The sequence below is a fragment of the Lutra lutra genome, chromosome 15 (assembly GCF_902655055.1).
Source record: "Lutra lutra chromosome 15, mLutLut1.2, whole genome shotgun sequence".
NCBI lineage: Eukaryota > Metazoa > Chordata > Mammalia > Carnivora > Mustelidae > Lutra > Lutra lutra.
The window spans coordinates 27,888,477-27,905,439 of NC_062292.1; the positions used below are offsets into that span (position 1 = coordinate 27,888,477).

General features: G+C 38.6%; 1 protein-coding gene across 6 annotated transcripts in view; it reads right to left on the reverse strand.

Moving 5' to 3' along the window:
- The window catches only part of RABGAP1L (RAB GTPase activating protein 1 like), a 763,170-nt gene that overhangs the window by 525,929 nt on the left and 220,278 nt on the right, over nucleotides 1-16,963 (reverse strand). For all 6 annotated transcript variants that reach the window (XM_047704248.1, XM_047704249.1, XM_047704250.1 and 3 more), the window contains exon 13: nucleotides 9,680-9,830. In XM_047704248.1, coding sequence (XP_047560204.1) covers nucleotides 9,680-9,830 — 151 coding nt within the window. The remainder of the gene's footprint in view (nucleotides 1-9,679; nucleotides 9,831-16,963) is intronic.

Below are 16,963 nucleotides of genomic sequence, written 5' to 3' on the forward strand. Positions count from 1 at the left end.
AGACATCTTAAAGTTTGATCAGTTAAGGAAAGAATTAGTTGCACAAGTAGATAACAGGGTGTTACACATCTTGTTTTGCTTCTTTCTCTTTTCTCAGATAGATGTCCTAAAACCTTCAGAGATCTCAAGAACCCACTGTAATCTCTGTTTTTCCCAGAGTACTTTCCTGTGCCACTCACTGAAGCATATACTGCTTTGTCATTTTCCTCAGGCCTAACCCTAGTGCTTGCTTACCATGTATGAGGCATGCTCTGAGTGCTTTGTGTGGATTATCTAATTGAATCCTCCCAACCATTCCAGAAGATACAGATTAAGACCATTATATACATGAGGGAATTGAAAGTGAGGATAATTAAGGAACTTGCTCCAGGTCACAAACTAGTAGACAGCAGAGCTTGAAATCTGAACCCAAGGTGTCCCTCGGGTGAGCACCAACATTTCCTAAGCAAAGAGACCACTTTCACCAAGACAGGTTGTGTCTAAAAGTTCCTTTGGATGCTAGCAATAGAGTCAACATAATTCTCCATGATTCAGACGTAACAGCGCTTCTGCCTGGCCCTGCTTAGTCTCTGGCATCAGATTATGGTTATCAGTTTGTTTGTAGCTTTTGTCCTGGTTCATCTTCTGCTGAATCTAGACTAGAGTTTTTCATTCTTTTTAAATTTTTGGTCCCATTACATTTCCTACCAGTCAAAAAGATGTGTAAAGCTTTATTTTCTGTAGATTACATTATAAAAACAGGAGCAGTAAGTGTGATTCTTCTACACTGTACTCCCACGCTTCTCTAGTCAATATTACTCTCTAGCCACAAGCTAAAAGATTCAGGGTAATTTAATCTCACACCCCACTGGCATTTGCAGAATTATGCCAGTAATTCCTAGTGATTCCTACCTATTCTCTGGAAAAAACATGGAAGCTAGTATACCAAGACCTGGTGCTCAAATTAGCTCAATGGTTATAGCTGTCCCCAAATAGGTAAGATTCCTGGTGGGGAGAGATACTGCTTCATACTTTACTAGGTTTACACATAACCTCACGTAACATAAGGCTTACAGTTTGGGGAAGAAAAAAAAAAAAAAACTCAATGGCAGGTGAAAGACCCTACTCTGAAAACTATAAAACACTGATGAAAGAAATTCAAGATGACACAAAGAAATGGAAAGACATTCCATGCTTAAGGGTTGGAAGAACAAATATTGTTAAAATGTCTACCCCACCCAAAGCCATCTATACATTTACTGCAATCCCTATCAAAATACCAATAGCATTTTTCACAGAACTAGAACAATCTTAAAATTTGTATGGAACCACAACAGACCTTGAACAGCCAAAGCAATCTTGAAAAAGAAAAACAAAACTGGAGGTATCTCAATTCCAGATTTCAAGTTATATTACAAACCGGTAATAATTAGTACAGTACTGTCATAAAAATAGACAAAGAGCTCAATGGGATAGAACAGAAAACCCAGAAGTAAAGCCACAGTTATATGGTCAATTTATCATCAACAAAGGAGGAATAAATACAAAATGGGAAAAAGATGGTCTCTTCAACAAATGGTGTAGGGAAAAATGGACAGCAACAAGCAAAAAAATGAAACTGGACCTCTTTCTTTCACAAAATAAACAAAAATACACAAAAGTAAACGCAAAATGAATTAAAGACCTAAATGTGAGACCTGAAACCATAAAAATCTTTGAAGAGAAGACAGGCAGCAATTTCTCTGACGTTGGCCATAGCAACATTTTTCTAGATATGTCTCCTGAGGCAAGGAAAATAAAACCAAAAATAAACTATTGGGACTATGTCAAAATAAAAAGTTTCTGCAAGGCAAAGGAAACAATCAACAAAACTAAAAAGGCAATCTATGGAATGAGAGAAGACATTTGCAAATGGCATATCTGATAAAGGGTTAGTATCCAAATTTATAAATAACTTATACAACTCAACACCCAAAAAATAATCCACTAAAAATGGGCAGAAGACATGAACAGACATTTCTCCAAAGAAGACATACAGATGGCCAGCAGACAAATCAAAAGACGCTCAGTATCACTCATCATCAGGGAAATGCAAACCAAAACTACAGTGACATAGGGAAATGGAGAGGAGAAGGGAGTTGAGGGAAACTGGAAGGGGAGATGAATCATGAAAGACTATGGACTCTGAAAAACAATCTGAGCGTTTTGAAGGTGCAGGGGGTGGGAGGTTGGGGGAGCCAGGTGGTGGGTATTATGGAGGGCATGTATTGCATGGAGCACTGGGTGTGGTGCATAAACAATGAATTCTGTTACGCTGAAGAGAAATAAATTTTTAAAAATTAAATTAAATTAAATTAAAAAAGAATTTATCAAACTCAACACCCAAAGAACAAATAATCCAATCAAGAAATGGGCAGAGGACATGAACAGACATTTCTGCAAAGAAGACATCCAGATGGCCAACAGACACATGAAAAAGTGCTCCACATCAGTCGGCATCAGAGAAATACAAAACAAAACCACAATGAGATACCACCTCACACCAGTCAGAATGGCTAGAATTAACAAGTCAAGGAAATGACAGATGCTGGCGAAGATGCGGAGAAAGGGGAACCCTCCTGCACTGTTGGAGGGAATGCAAGCTGGTGCAGCCACTCTGGAAAACACCATGGAGGTTCCTCAAAAAGTTGAAAATAGAGCTACCCTATGATCCAGCAATTGCACTGCTGGGTATTTACCCTAAAGATGCAAATGTAGTGACCGAAGGTGCACATGAATGTTTATAGCAGCAGTGTCCACAATAGCCAAACTATGGAAAGAACCTAGATGTCCATCAACAGATGAATGGATAAAGAAGATGTGGTATATATACACAATGGAATATTATGCAGCCATCAAAAGAAATGAAATCTTGCCATTTGCAATGATGTGGATGGAACTAGAGGGTATTATGCTTACCGAAATGAGTCAATCTGAGAAAGACAACTATCATATGATCTCCCTGATATGAGGAAGTGGAGATGCAACGTAGGGGGTTTGGGGGGTAGGAAAAGAATAAATGAAACAAGATGGGATCAGAAGGGAGACAAACCATAAGAGACTCTTAATCACACAAAACAAACTGCGGGTGGCCGGGGCAGGGCGGGGGTTGGGAGGGAGAAGGTGGTTGGGTTATGGACATTGGGGAGGGTATGTGCTATGGAGGGTGCTGTGAAGTGTGTAAACCTGGCGAATCACAGACTTGTACCCTTGGGGCTAATAATACATTATACGTTAATAAAAAAATTAAAAATTTAAAAATTAAAAAAAAAACTACAATGCGATATCATCTCACTTCTGTCAGAAAAACTAAAATCAACACCACAAGAAACAACAGATGTTGGCAAGGATGTGGAGAAAAAGGAACCCTCTTGCACTGCTGGCAGGTGGGAATGCAAACTGGTCCAGCCACTGAGGAAAACAGTATGAAGAAAGTTAAAAATAGAAATACCCAAAGATCCAGGAATTACACTACTGGATATTTACTCAAGAAATACAAAAACACTAATTCAAAGGGATACATGTACCCTCATGTTTATTACAGCATCGTTTATAACAGCCAACCAATGGAAGCAGCCCAAGTGTCCATCAATAGATAAACAGATAAAGATGATGTGGGGGTGCAATATGGAATATATATTCAGCCATAAAAATGAATGAAATCTTGGGGCGCCTGGGTGGCTCAGTGGGTTAAGCCACTGCCTTCGGCTCAGGTCATGATCCCAGGTCCTGGGTTCGAGCCCCACATCGGGCTTTCTGCTCAGCAGGGAGCCTGCTTCCTCCTCTCTCTCTGCCTGCCTCTCTGCCTACTTGTGATTTCTCTCTGTCAAATAAATAAATAAAATCTTTAAAAAAAAAATGAATGAAATCTTGCCATTTGCAATGACATGCATGAAGTTAAAGAATATAATGCAAAGTAGTCAAACAGATATTAACCAATGAAAAGCACACTGGAATAACTACCTCCTCTGAGGCAATGGTTCATGTGGTAACCACAAAATCAAATATATTTGAGGGCCATTCATGCATTGCAATGTGTGAAGAACAGAAAGTAAGTAATAAAGAGCAGTGAGTCTATGGTCAAACAGAAAGTACAAGCTTGAACCACACACACATACTATTCTCAATGTACTGATGGTCACACAAAGCGTATTATGGCTGGATTCAGCCTGATGGCTGAATGACACCACACCTGAAAAGAATGCTTCAGAATGTGATTTGCGGCTTCAAATTCTGAACTACCACACCACTACCATAGAACTGAATGAGAAACAGACTACCTTTTCTCTCTTTCTTTTCTTTCTTTCTTCTTAACGATTTTATTTCTAAGCAATCTCTACACCCAACATGGGGCTCAAACTCACAACCCCAAGATCAAGAGTTGCAGGCTCCACCAACTGAACCAGCCAGGTGCCCCAACAGACTACTTTTCAGAGAAGCCGAATCTTCGGTAAGTTTTCTGTAAATACTCACATTCCTTCCTTACATAATCTTAGGTCCTTGGTAGGGTTTTCATAAAGCAACTGTTTGTTTAAGCTGAACCACTTCATTAACTGGCCTTGAAATATTGCCATTTCCTTGATAAGACATGAAAAATTAACTGGACCAAAGAAGACACTACCAACTGCTGAACCATGACGAACAAGTACCAAATACTGGAAGCACTTCTTACTGAAACTCCTCTATGTGTTCATGTTTTTTCTACTGAGCGGCTGGTAAGCTTTTATGTATTCACCACCAAAGTACATACATACGTTCTCGGCTCTACACACTTGCTGTCTAATTTCTACCCTTAAACACAGAAAAAGGACAAAGTTATTTTTTAAGATACTGACATGCATCATTTTTTATCTCTTATTAGAAGGAAGACCATGAAACTAAATATACCACTGTATGTCCTCACAGAAATGTTATACCTTGAGAGCCTGAATCAAAGCCACACATTTCTATACTGTTTGTATGAAAATGTTGTTTTGATAAATTTTACTGTTAACAGAAATAACATTAAAAATTTTATGTAGTCATAAATGTATAAACTGAACATGGAATAATTTATTAAGCTACATTGTTAGTCAACCTCCAGTGGCAATTTTTAAACACTTGCCATTCTAAAATAAACAAACTACTAAGCTTAATTTTTATAAAAAAATTATTCCATAACAGATCTCAACTAACGCCTCTATTAACAGGCAACTGCAGCAGAGAAAAGTGGGTGTCTACCCAATCTCTATTTTCTCTTTTCATCATTAGTAATAAACCCATATTTCAGTGGGTAGAGGAGAGAAGCAACGTGCCCATCTTAAAAAAAAACAAAAATCCCAACTTCCCAGGGAGATAGTAGCCATGTAACAAAATTCTGGTCAAAAAGAATAAGTAAAAGTTGTTGTTTAAAGTTTAAGGGAAAGCTCTTTAAAAGGGCAACATACAGGGGCACCTGGCTCAGTCTGCTGAGCGTCTGACTCTTGGTTTTGGCTCCAATCATGATCTCATGAGTTGTGATCTCACAGGTCATGACAGCAAGGCCCAGGTCAGGCTCCACACTCACTGCAGAGTCTGCTTGGGATTCTTTCCCTCTTCCTATCCCTCCCCTTCTACCCCTACCCCCACTCACATGCACTCTCTTTCTCTCTCTAAAATAAATAAATGGATCTTTAAGAAGGTGGGGAGCCACAGACTTGGTTCAGATATGCCGAAGAGAGGTCTAGCCTCAATTCAAGCTTATGGGAGATAACCTCTAAGTCCCTGGCCTCTCCCAAATGGTATGAGTGTCTTTTTTCCATCTGCGGTTGGCTCTTCCAACCATATCTGATAGTTTATGCGGAGGATGCAACTCACGGTGAGCCCTAGACAGTTTGCGTTAAAAAGAGACCTCAGCATGGAGGCTAGCCAAGCCAGGAAAGCCAACCATGTGGCTAGGGGTATTGACCCAGGTGATATCAGCCCAACTTTGGGAGAGGGGAGAACAGAGAAGTAAAGTTCGAATTCAACCAGGAGGGTGATGACTCAATCAATCATGCCAATATAAAGAAACCCCAATAAAAATTCTGGAGTCCAAAGCTTGGTAAGCTTCCTGTGTTGGTGATTCTTAAGTGCGTACTACTACACACTGACGCAGGAAGGATAATATGTCCCTGAGGATGATGCCAGCATCCTATCTGAAATCCTCTCAGTCCTAGATTCTGCTCTATATATCTCTTCTTTTGGCTGGTTCTGGTTTGTATTGTTTTGCTATTAAAAAAAAAAAAACACCTGTAATTGTGAGTATAACATTTTATTCTACTCCTAGAGAGTATCTACAGGGACCCCCAAATTTGTAACTAAGCTAGTATGAAATAAGAGTGGCTCTCTGGACCCCCAAACTTTTAGCTGGTGTTAGAAGTCCCAGGCAGACTTGGTAGCCTAGAGGCCTGTTCCCTTAAAGTCCAGTTTGACAGCCTTTGTCTTTCTTCTTTTCTAAACACAATATTAGATGCAGAGTAGCCATTTTGTGACAACAAGATGACAAGCATGTGCCCAGTACATCAGACAGAGTTCAGTCAGGGAAAGAGAACCTGCTCTAAGTATTTCGAAGAGATTTAATGGAAGAACTTAAGTACTTAAGCACTGAAAGAGCTGGAAGACCAGAAGACTGGGGACACCACTGCTAGCTTCTGGGTTTGCCACCACCACTACAGTCCAGAGAAGTAGGGATGGCTATTGCTTCTCAAGTTAGGAAACTGCAGGAAACAGCAACTACAGAACGGAGGCAGGTGGTTCAGTATGGAGAGCCTAGAGGCAGATGCAAAGGCTCACAATTGGTGAGGCCCAGGATCTGTCTACTACCAGGGATCTGCCAGAAAAAAATAACATGCTCTTGCCTCCCTCCAGTCTTCACATGCAGAAAGTAAATCGCAGCCAGATCCCAGAGTGAAAGAGAGTTCTCAAAATATTTTATTCAATGAAAACATTTTTGGCCATTCTGTCTCTTGATCTTAAACTCCTTCCCACAATTATATATTCAAAATTACCATGGTGCTTAGTATATATGGTAAAGCTTTTATCATGTACATGACATACACTGTATTGTCAGAAGTTCATAAATAACATCATGGGAGACTATTCTTAACTTTTCTCCCAAAGTCTGAAATCCTAAAAGGTGTGAATCTTAAAAGCCTCTTAGTAGAGAAAGAGATATGGTAGTAGAGGCTATCCTATAAGCAGTATACAATTTGTATACAATTTGTTATTTATACAATAACAAAGTATACAATTTGTTATTTATATTAAAAAGTGTTCTGACACCTGAGTTATGGTCTCTGGACACTTCTTTTCAGTTACCTCCATTAACAAAAACTTTTCTGGACAGAAACTTCCAACACATATATATTTATTTTATTAATTTTTATTATGCACAAGTGCTACTGTATAATATAGATCCTATTAAAGCATAGAAATGTAGGTAGGATATAAAAAAAGATAAAACTAATGAAAAATTTAGGCTACACAAAAATATTATTCAATATTGAATATGGGTCATTTAAAAGTGTTTTATTTTGTGCAATTTTTCTGCTGAGAGAAACTTCACATAAAATTTACCATTTTAAGGTATACAGTTCAGTGGTTTTTGGTATATTCATAATATTATAGAATTATCCCCACTATGAAATTCCAGAATATTTCCATCACCCCAAAAAGCAACCCGTATCTGGGAGCAGCCACTCCCAATCCTTCCATCCTCCAGCCACCAGCAACCATTAGCCTACCTTCTGTCTCCACACATTGGCCTATTCTGAACATTTCATGTAAACAGAAATCATACAACATGATTTACTTTTTCATATGCTGTTTTATAGTTTATGAAAAAACAATTGGAAACTTGTTTCAAAATCAGTTTTGTTAGTTCATGGTTTAATCATTATCATATCTGAAAAAGACTGACAGAGATCCAGAGACCCTAATAGAGGAGCATCATTTTTTTTTTCCCAGTCACACCCATTAATCATTTTGTTGAAATGCGGTTAGGAAATTACTCATTTTCTCAAATGAGGTTTTTTCCTTTAAAAAAAAAAAGATTTTACTTTTTTAAGTAATCTCTACACCCAACATGAGGCTTGAGCTGACAACCCTGAGATCAAGAGTCACATGCTCTGCCAACTAAGCCACCCGGGCGCCCCTCAAATGAATTCGTATCATTAAACCAGAAGGTGTTTTATTTTTATATTTTAACAGTCAGTTCCAAATTTTCTACAACTATTTGTACAAGTTTTAAACACATTTGAAATTTCTGATTCCAGGTTTTTAAGATGTTGAGTTTTATAACACATGTAGCTTTCAGTGCGACAAAATCACACAGTGATGTTTACATTGCCAAATGTTTCAAATGTCCTTCTCTAGAACATGAGTTTATTTCTAGAAATAGTTGCTTTGTCATCCTTTAGACAACATTTTAATTCTTACTTGAAGGGACTGATTAGTGTGTTTGTTTTCTGTTGTCATTTTTAGTATCTTAATATGTAACATCCTGTGATAGCAACCGCTTTAAACCACTCATATACCCTGTGGGGGTTAAGTTAAAACCAGGCAACCTTCAAATCCACATAAGAGCCCATGCAAACTGCAAGAAAACTCGAATATCATGAAAGCACATACATGAGTGTGAGCCCCACTGGTATTCCTTCCCAAAGTGTGCAAGCCCCTTCTTCCTTCAGGTCACTCCTAAATCACATGGGACAAGTAGCCATTGGACCCAACGACTTACTGAGGTCTCAGTACCACGGCACAGCAAATATTAGGATAGCTCAATATCCTTTGTGTTGGAATTTAAAAAATACAAATGGAACTTGAGGCATTCCCCTTCCACACACATGTATCAATGGATCACCTTGCAAATTCCACTGCAGAAAACACTAATCATAAAAATGATTAGTGTTTTTATCATAAAAATGATAAAGCTTTTTTAAAAAATCTGAATTTAGCAATGGGTGAATTTAGGCATTCAGGAAATATCTGTGGAAGGGAGGGAGACACAGAGGGAAGGAAGAGAAGAAAGAATTAAAGGGACTAAAGAATATGAAAAGTTGATAAATCCTGAGGAACAAAGTCTTGGCTATCAAAGTATCTCACTTATGAAGACAGGTGTTTAAATCCATGATTTAGAGCAGATTAAGAAATCGGGAGGTGAGACCTAAGAGGAGACTCTAGGACTGAGGACTACCTTTACATATGTGCTCTTTGGACATAAGCACAGGAATTTACATTGGAAGCGGGGGCTCCTGACAGAATAAGGATCTGGGCAACTAACTATCTACATCATTTAAGTGTAAGGTTACATAAGCACAGAAGACCTTTTAATTTCATTTTAAGTTAATTTGATTTTTAAATTACACTAGAGTATAATTATACTGCGTACAAACATAATTGTATACAAATTTCACTCAGTAAGAAAGCTTCACTGAAAACACTTGAAATATAAATATCTTCCACTTCAATGAAAAAAGGAAAGCCAAGGCATTATTTACCACTATCCACAACAAGTGCTCAGAACAAAAGGCAGAACCATTCACTACACAACACTAAAGCAGTTTTTAAAGAAGTTCAAAACATTTACAATTTATTGCAGCTATGAAAACAGTATTTACTTAATATGTTGTCCAATGAGAAGAATATGAAAAAAGCTTCCTACCTTTGTGATAAGAAGTCGGTATCTATCCAGCATTGCCTGGTTGTCATGGCAGCCTGCTAATAACTGCCACACTTCTGCCCTCAGGGCTTCGGGGACACCGCTCTTCACCAGAGTGGACAGCCCCTTCGGTCGTGCACCAAGGTTACTGTGCCTAAGAACACAAGAAAACAAACCATTCAAACTCCCTTCATCACCGCTTTTGTTATGAGTTACATTAATGAATTTACATAAAAAATGTAAGCCTGGATTGAGAAAAAAACTGGGAAGGAGGCATGAAATGCCATCAGTTGCTCAGAGATGTCATGGACGTGGTTCCCCAGCCCCATCTTTTCTCTGTTGGTGAACTGTGTTATTCTTCTGTCAAGAAAGTTTCTACTTTCTCTTTTTTACTTTTTAAAATCATTCTATGAACTTATTCACAAAAATGAATGTGTTAATTATGTATTTCTGGGAAGCATTTCAAGGCATAAAAAGAACCATCTGAATCCCTTGACATGAACATAGGGTAAGTTGGCTAGTGGCATGGGTACAGCAGGGGCTGGGGGAACGGGATGCTGAAAGTGGATCACAGGCCTATCATGTCTTGACTATATCCCTACATCCTGACCCAAAGTACTCCCTAAATGAAGGACCTAGAACTTTCCTACAAAACCTGTACAACTCCACCTTGCTAGGGGAGTAGCATAGACTTATCAGCCAAGGGTATTTAGAAATGAAACAAAGGCAAATATTTTTTGTCATGAAGTCCATGATGACATAGGAAGTATGCTACTATAATAATCTGCCAGACTGAACAAGAAAGTGACTTGCAATTCCCAGTCTTGTGAATGTAATTTACATTCCTCCATGTTTTCCTGGTGACTAGCTTGAACCTGGAGCTACATTTTAGGCCCCTTTGCTCAGATTTTCTCTCTACTTGTATTTGTTGCTCAGTTCTGATCTCTTAGAACTGACCCTGGTGTTACCATCTGGGCTCCAAACCTTGACGATGTACTCTGGTTTGATCTAACATTCAGACTCTGCTTTCAAGTTTTAGTCTTAAAGGTCATAGAATCAATATGTCTATTTTCTAAACTGGCCTCCCATCTACTTCGCCAACTTCTCTAGCTTATATATACTCTTCCATCTCTGGCCCAGACCTCAGTTTTAGCAGGCCCTTCCTCTGAAAATATGTTCCATTCTTTTCCCATTTGTTCATAATCTGGTCATTTTGGAAAACTGTTATAACTCCTATAACTTTAAAGCTCAAGTAAACTCATCCCATTAATATTTTTAATAAACCATCAAGTGTATATCTATTCTGCTTTCTTTTGGCCTTTTCAAAGAAAACTTTTATATTGCTGAGTTAGAGAACCTAAACTGCTAATACTGATTGGCTTGGAGCAAAATGAAATGAAAGGAGGTAGAGCTTATACATTTAAAACACTATTGCACATTAGGGACCAGAGTTATGCTGCTAAGTGAAAAAAAGCAAGTTTCAAAACAGTATATATAATTTTAAATTTACATACTCTCTCCCTCTCTCAAAATTTTATATGTAGTATTATTTTATTTTATTTATTTTTTAAAGATTTTATTTATTTATTTGACAAAGACAGACACAGCAAGAGAGGGAACACAAGCAGGGGGAGTGGGAGAGGGAGAAGCAGGCTTCCCGCCTAGCCAGGAGCTGGATGAGGGATCAATCGCAGGACCCTGGAATCATGACCTGAGCTGAGCTGAAGGCAGATGCTTAACTACTGAGCCACCCAGGCGCCCCTACAGTATTATTTTATTTTATTTTATTTTTAAGGATTTTATATATTTATTGGACAGCGAGAGAGATCACAAGTAGGCAGAGAGGCAGGCAGAGAGAGAGGGAGAAGCAGGCTCCATGCTGAGCAGAGAGCCCGATGTGGGGCTCGATCCCAGGACTCTGAGATCATGATCCAAGCTGAAGACAGAGGCTTAACCCACTGAGCCACCCAGGCGCCCCTACAGTATTATTTTAGATAGATGTTCATTCTCTCTCTCATTCCCTCTCTTGCTTCCTCTCTTTCTCTAACCCGTAATATTTTGAAGCCTGATTTCAGCCTGCATAGGAAAAGTACATAGAAGAATATACCCCAAAATGTGTAATAGAATTGAGAAGGAAATTACTTTTTATTTTCCTTTGCTGTTTGAAATATTCACAATGATCTTAAATTCTTTTATAATCATACACACACAAGAAAAGTCATCTCAATTCTTTAAATTTCTCTCATGGACTTAAACTAAAATACAACTTTAGTTTGTAAAAACAAAGCTAAAGGGGCGCCTAGGTGGCTCAGTGGGTTAAGCCGCTGCCTTCGGCTCGGGTCATGATCTCGGGGTCCTGGGATCGAGCCCCGCATCGGGCTCTCTGCTCAGTGGGGAGCCTGCTTCCTCCTCTCTCTACCTGCCTCTCTGCCTGCTTGTGATCTCTCTCTGCCAAATAAATAAATAAAATCTTTAAAAAAAAAAAAAAAAGCTAAATATGCTCCACAAAATTTCTTATGAGTATTATTCTCGAGAAGACTTACACCTGAGTAAACTAACATCTTTAATCTCCTTCCACCTGCCTCTTCTTTGCTATCTAATTGAGCATAATATTAGCAAAAGAATATTACGCCACAAGAGAGCCAGGATCAGTCATAAAATAATCCTTCTTACAATTTATTTGGTTCTGATTATACTTTTTTTTTAATTTTATTTTTTATAAACATATATTTTTATCCCCAGGGGTACAGGTCTGCGTGGTTCTGATTATACTTTTGAATAGGAAAAACACATGTTGTTTGAGGGTAGCTGAGTTTCTATAATCTTAGGGTAAAAAACGGAATTAACTAAAAACAAGAATTAACTGAAAACAGAATTAACTAAAAACAAAGGTCAAAGCTCATTTCCTCTGAAATTAAAACAAAATATTCTGAATTTTAAGTCCCATTATATAACCACAATAGCAAAGTAATTAAATATATCATATGCTTCATGTTATATAGATCAGTAAGTCATCAGTATACACAAAACCATTAAAACTCCAATATACACCTCCCACGTAAAGGAAACCTTTCCTCAACCCCACATAATCCTCTGGTTGTCATACTGTCTCCTACCTTACAACAACAGATTTCTCTAGAGCTGTTAAATAGTCATTACCTCTATTTCCTCCTTAACTCAGCTCAGCATGGCTTCTGCATCTGTCCTTAGTTTTCACTGAAGTAATACATGACCTCTCTCCATGCCACTAAGTTCAAGGGGCATTTTTCAAACCTCTCACCGTTGACCACTTCGCTTCCTTTGGCTTCAAGGACAAAGCCCTCTCTCTTCCCCCTCATAGACCCCACTGCTGTTGCTTCTCCTCTGTGAACCTCCCAAGTCTTGTGGATACTCTCTTCACGCTTTCCTCAGTGGTCTACTTCTCTTGTTTCTCTCATCTCGGAGTGTTTTCACCCATGCCTGTGTGTTTGGAGTTTCACAGGCTCAAAGGCACCTCAAAATCAACATGTCCAAATCTCAATCCCCATTTTCTTACTAAACCTTGCTCTCCAGGGTATCCTATCTCAGTGACTATCACCACAATCTATCCAAATTAGAAACCTAGGAATTACTGTTGGCATTACTCTCCGCCCTTTAGAGATCCATCAACAAGGCTAATGCATTTTTTTCCTGACCTTTCCAAATTCCATGCACTTCTCCCTATCTCCACAGCCACCAATTCTATTCAGCCTAGACCACACACAGCTTCCTAACACTCACTTGTTGTACTACTATACATTTCCAATACTGCTGGCAAATATAATTTTGTATAATGACTTAAGAAAAGATTTTAGGGGCGCCTGAGTGGCTCAGTGGGTTAAAGCCTCTGCTTTCAGCAGTATGGTCCCAGGGTCCTGGGATCAAGCCCCGCATCGGGCTCTCTGTTCAGCGGGGAGCCTGCTTCCTCCTCTCTCTCTGTCTGCCTCTCTGCCTATTTGTGATCTCTGTCAAATAAATTTAAAAAAAAAAAAAAAACTTAAAAAAAAAGATTTTATATTTGGAGTATCTTTTCCTACATATGCATACATACAACCCTAATGAACATTTCACCACAGTATGATTCAGCTCAATCGACATTTCAGCTTTTAGCTGACCCCCAGCCATCTGTCTGGCCAAGCATTATGGAAAAAAGTCTTTTCTCCTCTCTTAAAAACCTAGGCTCTATTTATCTTTATAGACTGGCATTTAAAAAGAACTAGGTCATTCATAACACTACATGATTAACAGCTCTAATTTACTGATTATCCTAGCAATCATACAGTAATTATAATGCATACAGCACCCTAATGCATAAGGGACAATAAAGGATATTAAGCCAAATACTACTAGTATACATCTATGACCAGGGAGGACTGAAATGAAATAGCAATTTATGGAAATAATCACTGCTTTCAATAATCCAGATAAAACCACCTATTAATAACTATATATGACCATTGCTTTAATAAAACATAAACTGCAGCGATCAAGAGACCTAGAAATAGGCAACTAGTTGTTACATGTGTTGACCCATGCACTGGAAACAAGAGGCATCTAATTATTCAAGAAGTCACACATAAAGCAGATATATACTAAATGTATGGTTATCAGGTAGTTTTTAATAAATATAAGTAATTTTTATTATTAAATTTATATTAAATTTTATTTATTAAAAAAGTTTAATAAATATAAACTCCAGAAGGGCAAGAATCTCTATCTTCTTTATTTTAGCACCCCGATTACATAGAACAGTGCCTGGCACCAAGAAGGCACTCAAGATATTTTAGATAAATAAGTGAACAGATTTATAAAATTAAATTAATATGATCAACTACTAAGTCTAAGCAAAAAAAAATGCCTTTTTTAAAAAAAGATTTTATTTATTTATTTGACAGACAGTGCAAGTAGGCAGAGAGGCAGGCAGAGAGAGAGGAGGAAGCAGGCTTCCCGCTGAGCAGAGAGCCCGATTCGGGGCTCGATCCCAGGACCCTGAGATCACGACCTGAGCCGAAGGCAGAGGCTTTAACCCACTGAGCCACGCAGGTGTCCCCCCAAAATGCTTTTTTAAAAGCAAACATGCTAACTGATTTTAATAAGATCATTGAGTTGCCATGTATTCATCTAGTCACCTTCAAAAGAGGCATCTTTTCTTGAAACGATCTAGGCATATAAGAAATTTTACTATTCCAAAACTGTCCAGAGAGAATTTCAAAGGGAAGATATTATTTCTAACAAAAATACCAGAGAAATCAAGAGATGAGAAGAGCCACTGAATGTCACTGAGTGGTCGCTGATGGAATTAGGACAATTTTGACAGAAGGGAGGTGGAAGTAGGTGGCTGGGAGACGGGACAATGTGAGGACAGTGGCTTGACCCATTTTAAAAGGTTCTCACAGGAAAAGGAATAGCTAGAACTGAAACTAAAAGACAGGGATTTCTCCTTCCCCAAGAGTGAGAAAATCTAAATATGTAAACCTAGATCTTACTTAAATTAAACAAGCTACAATAAGAAAAAAACTTCAAGAGAGGCACCTGGGTGGCTCAGTCAGTTAAGCATCTGCCTTTGGCTCAGGTCGTGGTCCCAGGGTCCTAGAATCAAGCCCCGAGTGGGGCTCCCTGCTCAGCGGGGAGTCTGCTTGTCCATGTCCCTCTGTATCTCCCACCCCTACTTGTGCTCTCTCTTGCTCTTTCTCAAATAACTGAAGTATTTTTTTAAAAGATTTTATCTAGGGGCGCCTGGGTGGCTCAGTGGGTTAAGCCTCTGCCTTAGGCTCGGGTCATGATCTCAGGGTCCTGGGATCGAGCCCCATGTCGGGCTCTCTGCTCAGTGGGGAGCCTGCTTCCTCCTCTCTCTCTGCCTGCCTCTCTGTCTACTTGTGATCTCTGTCTGTCAAATAAATAAATAAATAAAATCTTTAAAAAAAAAGATTTTATTTATTTATTGGATATATAGAGAGAGATCACAAGTAGGCAGAGCAACAGGCAGAGAGAGAGGGGAAAGCAGGTTCCCCGCTGAGCAGAGAGCCCAAAGCGGGGCTCGATTCCAGGATCCCAGGACCCTGAGATCATGACCTGAGCCAAAGGCAGAGGCTTAACCCACTGAGCCACTCAGGTGCCTCTAACTGAAATCTTTAAAAAAGAAAGAAAGAAAGAAAGAAACAGAAAAACTTCAAGAAAAACGACAGAATAAAGGTCATTCTGAAGATCAAGAGCACATATTTGATAAGAGCACATTGGAGATGAGCAGGATTTTTCCTCAGCTGAAAAAAATGGAACATTATATGTTAATGTGAAAAGGAAGAAAGCTATAAATGTTCACACTTAGTGATTCTAGTCTTTCAGGTTCTCTCTGAGCTTGTATTTTATTCTGTTCTCCCAGCAGTTCATTGATGCTTGGTTAGGCTGAGAGACCACAGATTAAGACAACACATTCCCACTGTGGTAAGCATAGCCATGAAGAACACAATCAAAGCACCTACTAAATGTGTAGTAAATGTAAATGTACTAAATGTACTAAATGTAAATATCAATTTTCTGATATTCTAATAAAAGAGAATTGAGTAGTTTGAAGATGGTTTTATTCAATAAACCATAATTTTTACCTTAGACATTCACTTAGTATTTTTGGTTAGGAAATCTTCCTGCTACAAAATTTGACCTTTATGCCTAAGTTTTCAGAGTTAATACTCTGTTTTTCTAGTCTTCAAAAACCTCAACAGCTTCCACACAACTTTAAAACCAGAAACAGTTATCCAGAAATAATTCTACCCAATTCCTTAAATGTACTCAATAATTTAATGCTCAGGTCATCGGCTCTACTAGTTTGAATATATTGGACACGTCACAGAAGTCTTTTTTTATTGTGTCACGTTAGTCACCAGACAGTACATCATTAGTTTTTGATGCAGTGTTCCATGATTAATTGTTTACATACAACACCCAGTGCTCCATGCAATCCATGCCCTCCTTAATACCCATCACCAGGCTCACCCATACCTTCACCCCCCTCCCCTCTAAAACCTTCCATTTGTTACCCAGAGTCCGTAGTCTCTCATGGTTCATCTCCTACTCTGATTTTTCCCCCTTCATTTTTCCCTTTCTTCTTCTAATGTCCTTCATGCTATTCCTTATGTTCCACAAGTAAGTGAAACTATATAATTGTCTCTCTCTGCTTAACTTATTTCACTCAGAATAATCTCCTCCAGTCCCATCCATGTTGATGCAAAAGTTGAGTATTCATCCTTTCTGATGGCTGAGTAAAATTCCATT